At 62.9% G+C, this 17,276-nt stretch overlaps 7 protein-coding genes across 7 annotated transcripts; 6 read left to right on the top strand and 1 right to left on the bottom strand.

Moving 5' to 3' along the window:
- Positions 1 to 295: 295 nt before the first annotated feature.
- Q8F55_002066 (uncharacterized protein) lies at positions 296 to 2,106 on the top strand (the record flags this gene model as incomplete). Its single annotated transcript, XM_069350674.1, has 4 exons — positions 296 to 339; positions 384 to 441; positions 485 to 1,579; positions 1,630 to 2,106. The coding sequence occupies 4 exons, from the start codon at positions 296 to 298 to the stop codon at positions 2,104 to 2,106; spliced, it is 1,674 nt and encodes a 557-aa protein (XP_069211060.1).
- Positions 2,107 to 3,142: 1,036 nt separating this feature from the next.
- On the top strand, positions 3,143 to 3,427 carry Q8F55_002065 (uncharacterized protein; the record flags this gene model as incomplete). Its single annotated transcript, XM_069350673.1, has 1 exon — positions 3,143 to 3,427. One exon carries the CDS (start codon positions 3,143 to 3,145, stop codon positions 3,425 to 3,427), a length of 285 nt encoding a protein of 94 aa, XP_069211059.1.
- Positions 3,428 to 3,448: 21 nt separating this feature from the next.
- On the top strand, positions 3,449 to 4,829 carry Q8F55_002064 (uncharacterized protein; the record flags this gene model as incomplete). Its single annotated transcript, XM_069350672.1, has 5 exons — positions 3,449 to 3,538; positions 3,578 to 4,189; positions 4,227 to 4,402; positions 4,441 to 4,678; positions 4,731 to 4,829. 5 exons carry the CDS (start codon positions 3,449 to 3,451, stop codon positions 4,827 to 4,829), a joined length of 1,215 nt encoding a protein of 404 aa, XP_069211058.1.
- Positions 4,830 to 6,474: 1,645 nt separating this feature from the next.
- Positions 6,475 to 9,420, top strand: AXL2 (polarity establishment/cellular polarization; the record flags this gene model as incomplete). Its single annotated transcript, XM_069350671.1, has 1 exon — positions 6,475 to 9,420. The coding sequence occupies one exon, from the start codon at positions 6,475 to 6,477 to the stop codon at positions 9,418 to 9,420; it is 2,946 nt and encodes a 981-aa protein (XP_069211057.1).
- Positions 9,421 to 10,675: 1,255 nt separating this feature from the next.
- Positions 10,676 to 11,768, bottom strand: vti1 (t-SNARE VTI1; the record flags this gene model as incomplete). Its single annotated transcript, XM_069350670.1, has 6 exons — positions 10,676 to 10,766; positions 10,922 to 11,244; positions 11,294 to 11,404; positions 11,499 to 11,557; positions 11,610 to 11,701; positions 11,752 to 11,768. 6 exons carry the CDS (start codon positions 11,766 to 11,768, stop codon positions 10,676 to 10,678), a joined length of 693 nt encoding a protein of 230 aa, XP_069211056.1.
- A 667-nt stretch (positions 11,769 to 12,435) lies between these two features.
- HYM1 (Hym1p) lies at positions 12,436 to 14,012 on the top strand (the record flags this gene model as incomplete). Its single annotated transcript, XM_069350669.1, has 10 exons — positions 12,436 to 12,546; positions 12,725 to 12,889; positions 12,937 to 13,055; positions 13,097 to 13,192; positions 13,229 to 13,301; positions 13,352 to 13,411; positions 13,449 to 13,658; positions 13,699 to 13,804; positions 13,909 to 13,950; positions 13,999 to 14,012. The coding sequence occupies 10 exons, from the start codon at positions 12,436 to 12,438 to the stop codon at positions 14,010 to 14,012; spliced, it is 996 nt and encodes a 331-aa protein (XP_069211055.1).
- A 1,439-nt stretch (positions 14,013 to 15,451) lies between these two features.
- Q8F55_002060 (uncharacterized protein) lies at positions 15,452 to 17,181 on the top strand (the record flags this gene model as incomplete). The annotated part of the gene is made up of 2 exons (XM_069350668.1): positions 15,452 to 16,035; positions 16,389 to 17,181. The coding sequence occupies 2 exons, from the start codon at positions 15,452 to 15,454 to the stop codon at positions 17,179 to 17,181; spliced, it is 1,377 nt and encodes a 458-aa protein (XP_069211054.1).
- Positions 17,182 to 17,276: the final 95 nt, after the last annotated feature.

The raw sequence follows: 17,276 nt of genomic DNA, 5'->3' as shown, positions 1-17,276 counted from the left end.
CACCACCGCACACTGCCCAGCCTGGCCGTCTCGCTGAGCGTTCCGATGCAGCGCGAAGGTCAGCCAGCGGCAGGCAGGTCAGATTTGATCCCGTCGGCTTCACCCAATCACCAGAGCGACGATGATCAGGCAGCCCGGCGTTATGGCCTTTGAATGGAGCCACGTGGCGTGTGGCGCTCCCGTCCCACCTCCACCTTGAGTTTTCCGGCCCAGGCTGGCTACGAGTTGCTTGTTGCTCCGAAACGTGCAGCAGAAAACGCAGCGACAACAACATTGTCCCCCCAACCTCGCCGCCATGCTCGCCAGGTCACTCCACGCAAGGGCTATCGTCCAGACGAGGTGAGCTTCACCGGTACGACCGATGTGCAAGCTGACTCGCCCAGGGTAGCCGCCCCGTCGATCCAGGTCGCGGCGGTCCGCAAGCTCTCGATGGCCACCAACGTGAGATTGCGCCGCAGTGCCTCGGCCTGTGCTGACATTGCAGCCGTCGCCCATTGCTCTCGGAAAGCGCCCTGCCCTGCTACCTAGGAGAGCAGCCCTCGCCGGCGTCTCCACCCGCCACCTGTCGTGGTCGCCCTGGTCGTCGTCGGAGCCATCCAAGCCGGCGACCTCGGACGCGGCCGCTGCCACCGAGTTTGAGAGCGCGACCGCGTCGGCTTCCTCCTCGCCAGCGGCTGCCTCCGAGTGGGCCGACCCAGCCGTGCAGATCAACACGCCCGTCCCCTCTTCCGACACGCCCGCCGGCCCCGCCGAGCCCACTCTCCCGCCCGCAGACCACCTTACGTCGACGGCGCCAGACCACCACTTCCACTCGGACCCGTCGTCGCTCCTCCCGCAGGCCGGCGCCAACAACATGACGCCCACGCTCGAGGAGCTGATCACAAAGTCGGGCCTGCCGCTCGAGGAGGTGCTCAACTCGCCCGAGGCCGTCCACGCCGCCGTCAAGGTCTCGGACCTGTCCCTCATGGGCCTCGCCCACGGCCCGCTCAACCCCGCCGGCTGGCTCCGTGACGCCCTCGTCGGGCTCCACAACATCACCGCCCTGCCATGGTGGGCTACGATCGCGCTCATGACCGTCGTCGTCCGAGTCTTGTTGATGCGCTTCGTCATCAGCAACGCGCGCCACAACGTCCGCCTCGCTGCCGTCCAGCCTCAGATGGGAGGCCTGATGAAGCGCCTCACCGAGGCCAAGAAGGCAGGCGACCAGAGCGGCCAGCAGGTCGCCACCCAAAACCTTTCAGAGCTCATGAAGGAACACGACGTCTCGCCCTTCCGCCCACTCCTGATGCCTCTGATGCAGATGCCCTTCTTCCTCGCCTTCTTCTACGCGCTCCGTGGTCTGGCCGCGGCTCCGCTGCCACAGCTCAAGGAAGGCGGCTTTGGCTGGGTCCTCGACCTCACGGTGGCCGACCCACTCTACATCCTGCCCGTCACCTCGATCGCCCTGCAGCTCCTTGTCCTGCAGTTTGGCGCCGACGGCAGCGCAGCTGCGCGTGGTCAGTCTCAGATGGCCCACATGCGCAACGGACTGCTCATGCTTTCCCCCCTTATGGTTTTCATGGTGTCACAGTTCCCAGCGGTGAGTGGTTCCTTGTGGCGGGGCGACCGCTTGCGCTGACCTATAACCAGGCTGTCCTGTTCTACTGGACGACTGCCAACACCTTCACCTTGTTCCAGGCGCTCGCCTTGCAGCAGCCGCTCGTCAAGAAGCTGTTCAGGATCCCTCCCCCGCCCGTCGTTGACGCGCCTCCAGAGGATGCGCTTGTCAACCGCAACCCAAGCCTGAAAGACACGATTAACGCGGTTCGCGACTGGCATAACGATACGTTCTCAAACTTCAAGGAGAGGGCCAATGTCGTCCAGCGTGCGCGCGACCAGGCAGCAGCCGATGCCGCAAGGCTGGAGAAGGCGAGCAAGGCCCGCGCCGGCACCGCCCTCCTGACGGAGCGCGTCCAGGAGCCTAGGCGCGCGGCGGCCTCGTCGGCCTTCCTCGAGGCCGAGGCGGCTGCCACCCCCGGCCAGTCGGCGCGCCCCGCCCTGTCGCCCGAGGAGGCCAAGCGCGCGCGCGTCAAGGCTGCTCGCGAGAAGCGCTCGCGCCAGCAGTAACTGTAGATTGGGTAGTTTGCATCGCATGTCATCAGCATTGCTCCAGGCGGGGGGTACGTGGTTCGGTTGCAATGAGACCTGAAAAGCAGTCACGTCTGTCCCGTGGGTCTGGGCGGGTCCGTCCCCTGGTGTTGTGTTGGGTGTGTGTTGTGGGCAGGGGGTGGTGGTGTGTGGCGACGCGCGGGGGTGGGGGGCGTGGCCCGTTACAGCGGGTAACAAGACCTGTCTGTCCATTCCTCGCTGATCTCGCTCGATCATTGCGAGCCTCGAACCGGCCTCGAGCCTGGTGGGCTGATTCCAGCGCCGCCCGGCCCGTCGGATGGAGACCGACCCCTCGACTGGGTGAGCGGGGTAACGCTCCCCGGAAGGGGCCCAGGGGCCTGCGACGCTGCACAAACATGACTGACCAGACCGGCACTGTTCCTCGACCCATTCGGCTCGGTCACGGTCCGTCCGTCTGGGACAATGCCGACGGCGGCCATGCGTCAACGCCTACCCCGGCCAACGCCTGGCCTCGGCCCGTGGTCAGCTGGGCCCGGGACGACTTCGGCACGTCTACGGGGCGTCGGCGGACGGCGGTTCGGCTACTCCTGTGCGTTTTTCTTTGCCAGTGCCGGCCCCGTAGTGTACTTACGCACCGAGCGAGCCGCGCGGAGGCCGGGCCGAGCTGCGAGCGGGCGAGCATGCGAGCACATGGACAACGCCGGTGCAAAAACCTCGGGAGGGGCCCACAATGCCAAGCCAAGGCAGCGTTCGGCGCAGGCCGAGTGGGAAGTCGGGAAGCTGGGTTCCTAATCGGGCGATTAGGCCCCCGCAGGTTTTGTATACCGCCCGCCTTGCGGCGCACTAATGGCCTAATCTCGGAGTCGCGCCGAGCCGCACCAGGCCGCACCAAGCCCCCGCTCCCACCCCCGACTCGCCTCTTCTTCTCCATGCGGCCCCGGGGTGCTCTCGCTCTCATAAAGCCTGGAGGGGGGGCGTGGTGGCCCCCTTGATTATTGATCTGCTGTTTTGCCGCCTACGACCCCACTCGCCCATGTCCTCGTCGCAAGTGGCGCCGCCGAGCGGCTCCACGCCCCCGCCTGTCGACGTCGAGGCGCCGGCCGTCGCCGTCGCCACCTCCCACGAGCACCACACGAGCTACGTCTTCGCGCGGCTGCGGCGCGACATGCCCGCGCCGTCAAAGATGCGCCAGCACGCAATCTACGGCGCGCTCATGCTCTCCATGGTCCTGTGTGGCTGGAACGAGGGGTCGACCGGCCCGCTCATCCCCAAGCTGCAGGAGCACTACAACGTGGGTTTGGAGGCTTGGGCCCGCTGACCGCAGATCAACTACCTCATCATGTCGCTCATCTACACCACGGCGTTTGCCGGCGCCATCACGGGCGGGCTGAGCAACATCTGGATCACGGACCGGATCGGCTTTGGCCTGGTGAGGCGCTGAGCGCCGAGCAGCCGCTGACACCTCCAGATCTGTGCCCTCGGCGCTTTGTGCCAGTCCATCGCCTACCTCATCATGGGCAGCGGCGGGCCTTACGGCCTCTTCCTCGCCTCGTTCCTCCTCACGGGCTTCGGCACGGCCGTGCAGGACGCGCAGGTCAACAACCTGACCACGCGCCTGCCGCACGCGCACACCAAGATGAGCTTTGTCCAGGCGTGCTTCGGCCTCGGCGGCATGGTCTCGCCGTTCGTCGCGACCCCGTTCGCGGCCCACGTAACGCAGGTGTACAGATACTACTACACGGCGATGGCGATCGGTCTCATCTCGGTGGTGATGATGCTGCTCGCGTTCGACGGGCGCACCGAGGAGCAGCTGGTCGGCAAGCTCGACATCGCCGCGATCGAGGGACGCAAGCCCGCGGCCGACGAGGTCGAGCTCGCGGCGGCCGACGCCGTGCCCGAGTCGGAGAAGGTGGCCGTCCCGGCTGAGGACGGCTCCAAGGCCGAGGAGGAGCGCACCGAGACCTCGCCGGCCGAGACCGACGTGGTCGCCCCGCCACGCAAGGTCTCGAGCGGAGAGAAGATGAAGCGCATGCTCACGACCCCGACCGTATACGCGCTCATGGCGTGGTCGTTTGTCTATGTAAGTGCCTCGTCGCCCGCTACAACTCACACGCCAGATCGGAGTCGAGGTCGCCATCTCGGGATGGTGCACAACCTACCTCGTGCGCGAGCGCGGCGCGGGCGACAACGCCGGCTTTGTCGTCACGGGCTTCTGGGGCGGCATGACGGTCGGCCGCGTCATCCTCATCCCCTTCACAAACAAGGTCGGGTACCAGTTCAGCATCTACTTCTAGTGAGTGGGCCGTGCTGCCGACGCTGACCTGGCCCCAGCTCGCTCATCGCCATCGCCCTCGAGTTTGTCATCTGGTACACAAAGTCGGTGGTCGGCAACGCCATCTGCTTTGCCTTTGTCGGCTTCTTCATGGGCCCCGTCTACCCCGTCGCGCTCATCAAGCTGTCCGAGATCCTCGACGACGACATCCGCGGCGGCGTCATGGGCATGATGGGCAGCATGGGCGGCGCGGGCGCGGCGGCCGTGCCCTTCATCACTGGTGCCATTTCGGACAAGGTACGTGCAGTGTGACGCGAGCGCGCGAGCGGCCAGCCGCTAACCGTCTCAGTATGGCATCTGGACGCTCCAGCCGATCGGCGTGGCCATGATTGGCGCATACATTGTGCTCTGGATGATGGTGCCGCGGCATAAGATAGGGTCAAAGTAGACGTGCGCCTGGCTTTGCAATAATCAATGTACACTATACCGGTTGGGGCTGGCGCGTGCGTACTGGCGAGCAAGGCCGAGGCGGCCGGCGACTGACCGTCGCGCACCCTCATTTGACCGGCGCATCCTCATTCGGCCAGCGCGTGCGTGCATGCTGTCATGCTCTTCCTGGGCGTGACCCTCGTCGGCGAGCCGCTCCCGCCCTTCTCCAAGTGTAGCAGTGTGTCAGGGATGGTGTGCCGGCCGGATCGTGGCCGTGTTTCATCAATCCGTGCCGTGCTTTCTGCACCTTCCGTGCTGTTTGCTCGGCGTCGCGCGTCACGGTTGTTTGTCCGCGCCGCCACTGCGACGCGTGACGCCCTTGTGGCTGACTGGCTGGGGCAGTGATGGTAATGGGCGGCGTGCATGTCAGCCAGTGATGGAGGATCATGTCAGCCATGCATGGGGTCGTGGGTCCTTTGCGCCCCTGTCCGAACGCGAATCGCAGGATTCGATGATGCGCATCCTTACGCAAGGCTACAGTGCACGTCCAGGGCTCCGACACACGCGCTTACTCTTGCAGGCAGCTGCAGGCAGTACGCGTCGAGCAATGGTCCAACTCGCTACCCTGGACAAGCAATGGCCCACAACGTAACCACCACGGCACCAATTTTGCCTCATTCTGCAACTTTTGACTGAAAACAATGACGTGTGATTGCCTGGGGCGTCTTTCGCGTCGTGGTACGACGTGCCTGGCTCAGGAACATGAGACGCGTTGGACTTTTGGGTCAAGCACTGCGCAGAGTGCACGCACACTGTGTGCACGCCCCTCGCACCCACCCCACAACCACCACCACCACCAGCCTGGCGCGCGCCGCCATCATTTGCACCATACAACCACCCTCTTGCTTTCTCTTTCTCTCATCCAGTGAATTATAACCAAACAACAACACCCCCCCTCTGCGTTACGCTCTCTCGTACTCTTGTGTCTTGACGCATACAGTGCATATTGCCTTACGCAGACAACCTCATAGCATTCATCGCCCTACCCCCCTCTGTGGATACCAGTGAGTTTGACGCGACGAGGAAGGCGACGACGACGTCGGGGGAAGACATCACCACCACCACCACCACCACCCTCCCACCCCCTCCCACCCCCTCCCACCACCACCATAGAGAGTGTCTTCCTCCGACGCATACCTCCATCCATCCACCTCGAGAACACTACTCACACCCTCGTAGACACTCTCCGGCCAAGCTGAGACCAGTTGGTTCAACAGTTTGTGAGTACTCGCTGTCACGCGCCGCCGAGGTGGGCGAGGGAAGACACCACACCACCATAGACACCTTCCCCCAACCACCTCGCCTCGTCCCCATCCCATCCTCATCCACGACGCTGCTCACACGCATCAGCTTCTTCTCCCGGCAACAAAAGCCTTTGAGCGAAGCCCGGATCGGATACCTCTCGTAAGTACACCTTCCCCCCACCACCCCACCACAGAGAGCAGGCGGTGGCAACACCGAGGGAAGACACACCACAATATCATTCCACTACATAGCACCCCCTCCTCACACCCCTTCCCTCCCCCACCCCCCATCCATCCCCCTCGCGACTCAAGTTCCCTGTTGACGCGTCCTAGCGGCTTTCGTTGCAACAACTTAACACGATGCGCTGCGGCCTCGTCGTGTTCCTCGCCCTCTGGGCCTGGGGCGTCGTCGTCACCGCGGCCCCCGTGCTCAACCTCGCTATCAACTCGCAGCTCCCCCCGGTGGCTCGCGTCGGCACTCCCTACGTCTTCACCCTCCTTGCCAACACCTTCACTTCCGCCGAGACCGTGCAGTTCAACACGTCGACGCTCCCGACCTGGCTCCAGTTCGCGCCCGCTGTGGCCACCTTCTATGGTACTCCCTCTGCCGCGGACGTTGGCCCATTCAACGTCTCTGTCATCGCCTTCGACTCGACTGGCTCTGCCACTGCGCCCTTCAGTGGCATTGTGACCGACCTCGCCGCGCCCGTCGTCCACCAGGGTTTCGCTGCCCAGATCGCGAACCCTGAGTCGCGTGACTTTGCTTCCGTCGATGTCATGCCTGGCGACTCTGGCATTACGGTCCACCCTCACTGGTCTTTCTCAATCGGCTGGAACGGGGACACTTTCCGCAAGGCCACCACCGGCAAGACAAGCACGAACAACCTTTACTACCAGGCCCGCCTGCGCGGCGCGACTTCGCTCCCGGACTGGATTCAATTCTCAAACACTACCTTCACCTTCAACGGTGTGGCGCCCGCCAGCGGCTCGTACCCAATTACCGTCACCGGCACCGACTTCTGGGGCTTTACTGCCGCCGAGTCGAGCTTCGTTCTTTCCGTTGGCGATGGCCCAGCAATTGAACTCAACAGCAAGAACCCTTGGGCACCGCTTAACACTGTCACTCGTGGCCACGTCAACTACAAGTTCGACCCTTCCGATGTCCTCATCAACGGCACGGCCGCCACCTGGTCGCAGGTTGTCGTCACCCCCAACCTGACCAACTTCAAGTGGCTCTCGTTTGACAACACCACTGGCTCTATCATTGGCACCACTCCCGATAGCCTCGTCAATGGCACCGTCGCCCCGCTCTCCATCCCTGTCACCATCTCCTCCACCCCCTCGAACGACACTTTGACCTTCTCATCGTTCCTCGAGGTCAACGTTGTCCCCTACTTCTTCTCCGCTTTTGCCCTCCCCAACACCACAACGGCTGCTGGCTCGAATTTCCAGTTCGACCTCTCCCCCTACCTGCTCAACAAGACCGCAGACATCCACGCTACTGTGATCCCCAAGGAGGCCGCCTCATGGCTCATTTACTACCCCGAGAATCACACGCTCATCGGTGTTCCCCCGGTCAACATCTCGTACTCTGGATTTGACGTCACCTTCAACGGCACTCTGAACTCGGCCAGTGCCACAACTGCCCTCAACGTCAACATCACCGGCATCCAAGGTCCCCAGGGCACCGGTGAGCCTGCTCCCGTGCCCATCGGCAGCGTCCACCACGGACTCTCCAAGAAGAACAAGATCATCATCGGCTGCGTCGTCGGCATTGTCGGAGGCCTCATCGTACTTCTGCTCCTCCTCGTGCTCTGCTGTCGCCGTCGTAACAAGAACAGGGCCGAGACGGGTCAGCCGTTAGACCCCGACCACCCCTCCAAGGACTCTGCCGCCGCCAATTATGCTGCGAGCATCATTTCGGAGCAAGAGCAAGCCAAGTCTCGCGCCATGGCCGCCTTAACCGCCTTAGCCACTGCGGCTGGCTTAGGCCGTTTACTGCCTGCTCCCAAGAAGAACGAGCAGGCTTGGTGGGCCCTCGCTCCCCCCACCCCCTCGACCGTCCTCCAGACTCCTGGCGGCAAGTCGATCGACTCTGAGGCCACGGTTGCCCAGAGCCCCATCAAGGTCTCCAAGGCCTCTCCCGACAAGGCCCAGCGCCTCGGCGCCATCCAGGGTCTGTTCGCCAACGACTTTGAGAAGGCCGAGGAGGAGCCCCAGGAGAAGCTCGGCTCCGAGCCTCAGCTCGCCACCGCCGACTCGTTTGTCGGCCAGCCCGAGGTTCTCGGCGTCCGCGGCCTCGCTCGTCCCTTCGGCGAGCCTATCGCCGAGGCCAGCCCTGTCGACACTGTCGACGCCAACAAGGTCACCGCTGTCGACGCTGTCGGCGCGGTCAACATCGGCGGCTCTGCTCGCCGCAACTCGTTCGAGTCGTTCTCGGACATCGGCTCCCGTGCCAGCTGGGAGTCTGAGAAGACCTTCCACTGGTCTGACGAGAGCAACTACCTCGAGCCCCTCCCCGTCGGGCCCTCGAGCCGCATTCGTGGCGGCCCTTCCAACTCGCAGCAGGTCGCTGCTTCGGCCCAGGTCGACAACGCGGGCGCTGAGCAGGCTACCGAGCTCACCAACGTGCCGCGCCCGAAGCAGGGGTTCTACCCCCGCTTCCCCCGCAACGTTCGCCCGGGCGAGAGGCCCTACATTCCTAACGACACGTTCTCGTCGTACTCGCAGTTCTCCGAGTTCCGCGACGACAGTGCTCGCTCTCTCAACTCGTTCGCCGACCCCGGGTCGGCCTTCGGCTCCAACTCTACCGGTTCGCACAATGGTTCTGGCTCGCAGGGGCCCCGTGGCGGTACCTCGTCGTCGTCTCTCGGTTCCCGCGCGTGGAACGGTGAATTCCCGCCCGTGAGCGCTCTTGCGCGCCTGGCCTCCAGCACCTTCGCTTCGGCTGCGACCGTCTCGTCTGAAGGCCCTGTCGCCTTTGCCACCGCGGAGCGCCGCTCCCTCGACACTCAGCGTGTCGTATACCCTGCAAGCAACGCCGCTCCGGCCAGCCCGTCGCCCGTCCGCCGTTTCTCCTCGTCGCGTCGCACAATGGCCCGTGTCTCTGCACACGCCGAGCGCCCCCGTGTCGTGTCGACGCACATTACCCGCGAGGAGAACTTTGCCGAGAACAGCTTCACCGAGGACTTCCCCTCGCGCGCGGTTCGCGCCGGGGACGCCTTTGAGGACGCTGACGCCGAGAGTGTCATCGTCTTCTCGGGCCCAGTCTCGAGCAGCACCTCGACCTTTGGTCGCGGCCAGTAAGGGCCAAAGCCCTCGAACGAGTGACGTCCCGCGCCTCACCACAAGTTTTGTCATGTCCGCCAAATTCGCTTTTGTTCCTCTCCATTCCGGGATCTAGTTCGTGGCCTGCTTGGGGCACGCACCCAGCAGGTCGACCGGGGCACTCATCCCCCCGTGTCTTAGCATTGCATCCACAACACACACACACATGCCGTCGGACCTAGGGCAGACTCAAGCATACCTAGTTCAAGTCCGAGAGAGCCATAATATTGCTCCCTCTGTTGTAGCGTTAGCTCCTAGCAATAATGGATATGCATTCCATTTCTTGACCAGGGCATCGATGTGGCACATGTCGAATTCTGACATGACGTTCGCGTCGGAACTGGCTCTCTCGCTATACACCACTTCCTTCTGCTCCATGCACGCGCCTGCTTGGGCATGCTCCGACTTACCTCTCACTCTTTCCCTCGTCGCATTCTGCGTTTCACCCGGCCACCGGGGGAATGGCAACGGCAACTAGTGCGATTAAAGGCGCTGCAACTGCCGGTCTTGCTCTCCGTCACCACTCTCCCGTTCCCACTTGCGCCGCGCATACTACATTATCTCTATGCACCCTTCGACACCCTCACACAAGGTATGCCATAGTCCAGAATGCTCTCGTCCTGCACGTGATGCCCGACTTCGATCCAAGACTTATTCTCCATTCTCCTCGGCATGTCCCTCTGTCTGTGGGCCGCCGCCGACCTAGGCCCTCAAAATGTCTCTCGACAGCTCGCGCGCCGGCGGGGGTTCACACGCTCCTCGCCAACACTTTCACCTCTGGAGACCGTCAAGCTCAACGTCGACTCTACTTTGGCACCTCGCGGCAGAGTCCTCGAGCTCGGCCTACTCTCGGTCTGGAACTCGTAGGGCGCTGCCACTTCGTCCCGAGTGGCATCGTTTCCACCTCACCGCGCCGGTCGTCTACCAGGTTTCGCGCCGGATAGCAGAGTCGCGTGGCTTCGCTTTGGGCCCGTAAGATGATAATCTGCAGTCCCGGCGACTTGGCCCACTCACCCCGGAACGCCTCACTCGCAGTCCTCGGCGTGTCATTTGTACACCATGTGCACATCGCGAGCTCCTGCCCTACATGCTGTTGAGGCAGACCGCCACTGCGCCACTGCTATCCCAACAAAGGTTCTCTATTCATCTCAATACTGTACTGCCAACCTACAAAGCGCAAACATGTCTACTACACCAGAAAGCCAAAGTCGAACCCGCAGCGAGCGGGGTGCCACTAACCAAACAACTTGGACCAGATGACGATGATGATTAGGAGGACGAGGACGGCAATGATGGCACCAGTGACAAACTTCTGCTGGTACATCCTGGGCCAGGTCAGCACGGCGCTGGGCAAAGGTATGGGAATTGACAGCACGCAAGCGCTCGCTGAAGTAGAGCGCCTTGGCTAGCTTGACGCTTGCCATCATGTCGGCCACCACCTAGCTCGTGCTCAACGATGCCCCCTCACACCAACACTCACTTGTAAATCATCTTCTTGAGCGTGCCGCTCGCCCGGTCAATGTTCGAGTCGGCGTGCGTGAGCATCTCGCGCGTGTGCTCGATGTGCTCGCGCTGGCCACGCAGGTTGCGGAGGATGTCGGTGCCGACGTCTTCCGTCTCCAGGGCGATGCGGTGCGCGTTGTCGAGGCGACGCGAGCTCTCGTCAAGCTGCTCAGTGCCGGCAAGCAAGCGGGTGCGCGCGTTGAACGCCGAGGCGTCAGGCTCGTCCCGGTACGGGTCGTCCGAGGGGAAGCCTGGGCCGGAGAGGAGTTCGGCACGCTGCGTCTCGGCGCGGACGTCGCGCTAGGGAGTCAGCTGCTGTTTCCATGGAGAGAAGGAAGGTGACACTCACAACCTGCTTCTTAATCCTGTCGACCGACGCTTTTGAGCCAACGAGCTTGTCCTGGAACGTCTTGCGGATCGAGAGCGGCATGGACGGGATCTCGACCTCCATCTGGGCAATCTGGGGGTGTAAGCAAGTACTCGGGTTGAAGGAAGACGGCAGTGAGGGCCGAGGACACGACAGTGCTCGACCCACACGCCGGGGCGGCACTCACAATCTCCTCGGCCTCGTCCAGCTCGTCGGCCACCTTCTTCAACAGGGCCTTGCGGGGTTCTGGGTATGGTGTCAGCTGTGGTTCGAGTCTGGCTGCGCTGCTCGGACTCACCGCCCTTGAGCTGCTTGACGTCTCCCTCGAGCTTGCCCTTGAGGCTGGACAGAAGCTGGTTGAGGTCCTCGTCATAGTTCTCGAAGAGAGCGCTGATGGGAGGTCAGTGGTTGCTCGAGGTGACGTGTTAACCAATACCCACGTTGGTGAGTTGTCCATGATGAGTTGAAGTCGTGGATGAGGACAAGACGAGATGGGTTGGATGACGCGCGTCGAACACCTTGGGACCCACACAGTTAGGTGGCAACACGATGGGATGGCCGATGGCCCGAGCGGCCACGTGGGTAGTAGGGGGGGATGGGATAATGTGGTAAAAGTGGGAGGGTCGGTTAGTGGCTTCACCCTGGAGGACGATCGACACTGGGTGGTGGGTGGGCCTGGCTGGGTGCAGCTGGCTGGCTCTGGCTGCTGGCTGGCTGTCTGCTGGAACAACAACACACACCCCGTGCTCATCATCATCCCCGTCCTGCCCCTTCCCCCCTCCCCGATTCAATCACCCATTCAATCACATCTCCACTCATCACAATCACAACCGCAGACGCACACTCCTCCTCTCTACACGCACAGCATAACTGGAACGCCCGGGCTCTACTCTCGCCGACGCTGCAGCAGTGCAAGGCGGCTTTGACCACAACGGGTATCCTTCCTTCTGGTACGTCTGACCAAGCACCCGATCGTGTGCCCTTTTGCTCACAATCAGCCTTCCTCCACGGTACTGGGTGCCGTACACCCTGCACACTTTGCCACCGCCGATAGCGATACAGGACATCAACACGGCTACGGCCCCAGCTACGCCAATCGCCTTATCCACCACAACAACAACACAATGAACTTCTTCAACCGAAGCAGGACTCGTACGCCGGTCGAGAGCGTGCGCGCGCTTCGTGAAAACATTGGCCGCCTCGGCACCGCCATGTCCGCGGAACAGAAGAAGAGGGTACGTGCTAGAGAAGGCTTCGAGCGAGCAGTGCATCACCGTGTGCTTCTGTCGCGGTGATGACTCGCTGGTGGAGCTGCACGGGCAAGCGTTACCGAGTCAACGTTTCGTCACCTTCCCTGCCTCGTGTCTCGAACTTGTGCACCTCGTGCTTCAGGCTTCCGCTGACACACTTCAGGTCACAGAGGAGAACTCGAGGTTGATAGGTACCGTCAAGGCCTGCCTCTGTGGTGAGGGCGATGTGGACAGCTCGCCCGAGATGGTCACGGCCGTTGCCAACGAGGTGTACAACCAGGACTTGTTAAGTCAGCTTGTGACCAACCTTCCCAGACTCGAGTTTGAGGTCAGTGCAGCTAGCCAAATGGAAGGGACTGAAGCTGACTGGCGCAGGCGAGGAAGGACGTTGGACATATCTACAACACACTTCTCCGCCGGCAGATCGGAACCCGTCTGCCGACGGTCGAGCTGATCGCCAACAAGCCTGATATCATCTTCAACACGCTCAAGGGGTGCGTGTGTGACAGACGAGCTGGGCTGACCATTTCCGCAGATACGCAGACGCAGATATCGCACTGAACACTGGCATGATCCTGAAGGAGATGCTGCGGTATGAGCCTCTGGCCAAGATCCTCCTCCACTCTGAACAGTGAGCATCAAAGTTCTGAGTGTAGCTCACCTGCAGGTTCTACACCTTCCCCAAGTATATTGAAGACACGACGTTTGGCATCTCTTGTGACGCGTTTGCGAACATGAAGGTCCGTGTGGCTAGCCTCATCAAGCACTTTCAGCCACTAACGGACCGCAGGAGACCTTGACAAAACACAAGACCATGGTTGCGACGTACCTCGAGCGAAACTACGACCGAGTGAGCCAGGCAGTCTCCCACCGCGCTAACCCTTCAGTTCTTCAACATGTACAACACACTCATCATGTCCAACAACTACGTCACCAAGCGTCAGTCGCTCAAGCTGCTCGGCGAGATCCTCCTCGACCGGGCAAACTACTCGATCATGACAAAGTACATTGCGTCCGAAGCCAACCTCAAGCTCATGATGAACTTCTTGCGCGACCGGAGCCGCAACATTCAGTTTGAGGCGTTCCATGTGTTCAAGGTGAGTCGGCACCTCGGTAGTAGCGTACTGACACGGCCAGGTCTTTGTTGCGAACCCAAACAAGCCACCAGAGATTGCACGAATCCTGCGCCGAAACAAGGACCGTCTGCTGGTATTCCTCAAGGACTTTCACAACGACAAGGACGGTGAGTAGATGTGTGGGGTTTGTGTATGGACACCGACCACGGCCGGTGGTTGATCTACCTCGAGCCTCGCAGCCATGCCTGATCCAGTCACTGACAACACCCAGATGATCAGTTTAACGACGAAAAGCAATTCCTCATTACGCAAAGTAAGTGATGCCGGGTTGCGTGATGCCGGATGTGCCTGACGCCGTCAGTCGAGCGCCTCTAAGGCGTCTGCCGTTCGAGTTCCGATCTACAACATCTCCAGGACAATGATGGCGCGTTGAACGCCATTGCGCCAGGCTGGAGCAGCATACACGATACAGCCCAGTCTTGCATTTAAACACACTCAACACGGCACAAGTGCCACTCTCACGTTTCCACCCACGCACAGGCCGCCTTTCCGGCTGCCACCCTCACGCTCCCTCCATGACACGACACTAGCTCGACCTCTTGCCAGCGCATTGCACTGAGAGGTTGGTCCCTTCTCTGCATCGTACACCTTGCCCACACGTCCATAGTCCATAGTGCACTACAGCGGTTCACGTGGCTGGCAGCCTTCTGGCTCGCCTCGCCACTGACATGCGATCTGGTGATGGCTGCGAAACGCCGGGCGCTTGGAGAGTGTGCAGCCTCGGTTTTGTTTGCACCGAAGCCCCGGAGTGTGCGACACGCGGGCCCCACTTGCCCCCGCTGTGTGTCGTGTGATGGATGCGTGTGCTGCTGTGCGTGTGTATGAGTGTGTGTCGGTGTGTGAATGGAGGCTCCGCTGGGATCTGTGTCTGTGTCGTGTAGGATGACGTTTATGCCGGGAATACCATTGATGCAGTTGGCTGCTCCGGCATTGACGGTCGGACCGGAGGTTGTAAAATGGCCGCAGTGGGGTAGAGTGGTGCGACAAGGGTCAGTTGTAAAAGGGTAATAGGCCGCGAGCCGTCTCGTGCCGCGCATGCCGACGGGGACCCCACGTGATGGCCTCTGGCGAGATGCAAGACTACCCACGCAGCAAGGAACATGGGCCGTAGGGGGAGCCAGCCCAGCCAGCCAGTCAGGCCCCACCCCACAGCCGGAAGCCACACGACCGTATTCCCCAAGTCGACCTTGCCCTCGCCCGGGTCTCGGTCTGCGCCGTCTGCCTGCCTGCCCCAGCCGGCGCCTGCCTGCCTGCCTGCCTACGGCCCCCGCTCTCGACCCCACCTGACCGCCGCCGGCTAGAGCCTGCCGAGCGAGCCAGCGAGCCAGATTTCATTGTCGTCACTCACGAATAAGGGAGCGAGGCGAGGGAGCGGCGCAGGCAGCAGGAGCCAACGAGGGACGCAGGGAAGGCGAGAACAGCGTGTGTCCAAACTCGTCGAAATAGCGCCCACCTCACCCCACGACACATTGCATCTCATCTACCACGCGCCGCATAGTACAGCCAGCAGCCAGCAGCCAGCGTGGGCACGCACGCATCGAGCATCTCGCGTCTCTCTCTTCACTGCTATCGATCAACCTCGCGATTGTTGCATCCACATCTCCCATCGCACCACCCATTCCCCGCCCCACACTCCCCCGCCGCTACTTCCGAACCCGAATCCTGCGCTCCGATACCCACCCGCCCCACCCGACACGCCTTGAACCACGCATTCACATCGCCTCGCCTCACCTCGCCTCACCGGCCACACTACAATGTCTGTCGCATCTGCGCGCCGCGAGCCATCACCGGCGCCGCCGTCGATCCTGCTCAACTGCGGCAGGATCGGCGCACCGCGCAGCGCATCCGCCAGCCCGAGCAGGGTCGGGATCGGCTTCGGAGCCGCGTCGCCCTCGAGACCAGTCGCCGCCGTAAAGTCGTCCGAGTCGCTCGACATTCCCTCGGGCTCGTCGGCAACCCTCTCGCCAGGCTTCTCGGTCGGCACGTCGCTGTCGTCTGAAACGTCGTGGGGCTCGGCTCCCGACGACTCGCCAAAATCCACGCTCAACACGCTGCCCAACGGCAACGGCGTTGGCAGCTCGACGCCCCGCTCAATCTCGAGCACGATCGCATCATCCCCCAAGATCCGGTTTGGCGAGTGCCCCGAGCGCCCTCCCGAGCTGCGGCGCCGCAACTCGATCACGCTGGGCGTGCTCGCGCGCAAGAACATGCTCCACGCGCAGGGCACCGTGTCGGCGGCGAGCGGCGCTCGCGGCGCTCAGCAGGGGCACATCCGCAGCGTCCACATGACCGACGCCGAGTGGACCGAGTACCAGAGGCAGTTTGCTCAAAAATCTGGGTGAGTAGGGGCGTGGTAGGGGGTGGGGGTGCGCCGTCGCACGCCATGGGCAAACGTGCTTTGTGGCGCGGCGCCGCGTCGCGTAACGAGACGAGGCGAGCGAGCGTCGGCTTGGCGCGTCTGTTTCGCCGAAACGTTTGCTCTGTCAGCCGAGTGGGCAACTGCACGCACAGACCGCCTCGGTCAACAAAGACGCAAAGACGAGTGCGAGGTGTGGCCTGCGGCCATCGCCAAGCCCGAGTCTCGGCCGTGGTATGCCGCGTCTAGCCTCTATCCGGCGCACGCACCGCTCGTGACGTGACGGTCGCACCCACCCCCTCGTCGACGCTGGCCCCGCACTGACATTGCAGCAGACCGCAGGCGGTCGACCTCGGAACGGTCATGACTTCAGGCGCGAAAAAGCTGTGGGGCAAGGTGCGCCGCGGCTCGAGCTCGAACGCTTCGAATGCGAGCATCAACTCGACTCAGTCGGCGGCACCGGTGATGGTCGGCGCCTCGAGGCTGCGGTCCGACTCGGCGCCTGGCGCGCCGCAGCCGACAGTGTCGCCGCTCGTGCGGCCCATGGACCACACGATTGCCGAGGAGGACGAGCAGCCTCCGACGCCTGTTCCCGGGCTCGGGCTCGACACGGGCGACGGCGGCGAGCAGACGCCGCGGCGGGGCCGCTCGCCGTCGCCGCCCCCGCCGACGTTTGACGATGACGACGAGGATGACGACGACGAGGAGGCGTCGGAGCCTGCCGACGAGACGGTGTCGGCCGACGACGCGGAAGCGACCCACCGCCAGCACCAGGGCCACACGACGGCGGTGCTGGGCTTCGAGCTGTCAGAGTACGCTGGCAACCCGGCGTGGGACGCCGAGATGCGCGAGCGGCAGGATGTGGCGAGGCTGGCCCATGGGCTGGGTCAGGCCCGCGGCAGCCCCGCGGTGACCAAGGCGCCGCTGGACGAGGCGCCCGCACCCACCGCGACGTCCCCGCCCGTGGCGATCCGGCGCCACTCGAACTCGCACGCGCGGTACGCCGCCGAGGCGCAACGGCGGCGCGAGTCTGCTGCGCGTGAGCGGCGCCTGTCGACGGGGTCGTCAAGCGCGAGCGGCACGTCGCCGGTGTCGGACATGGCGGCGCACATGCCGCGGCTGTTCTAGGGGGAAGGGGGTGGGGAGCAGGAGTTGTAAGTTGTGCAGAGGGGGTGAGGGTGGCGGGGGTGGACACAGCGACGCGACGCACTCGCCGCTTTATA

Source organism: Vanrija albida (assembly GCF_041260175.1).
Source record: "Vanrija albida strain AlHP1 chromosome Unknown contig_2, whole genome shotgun sequence".
In the NCBI taxonomy this organism is placed as follows: domain Eukaryota; kingdom Fungi; phylum Basidiomycota; class Tremellomycetes; order Trichosporonales; family Trichosporonaceae; genus Vanrija; species Vanrija albida.
The sequence above is the reverse complement of the archived record's forward strand: the minus strand, read 5'-3'. Positions and strand labels throughout refer to the sequence as shown.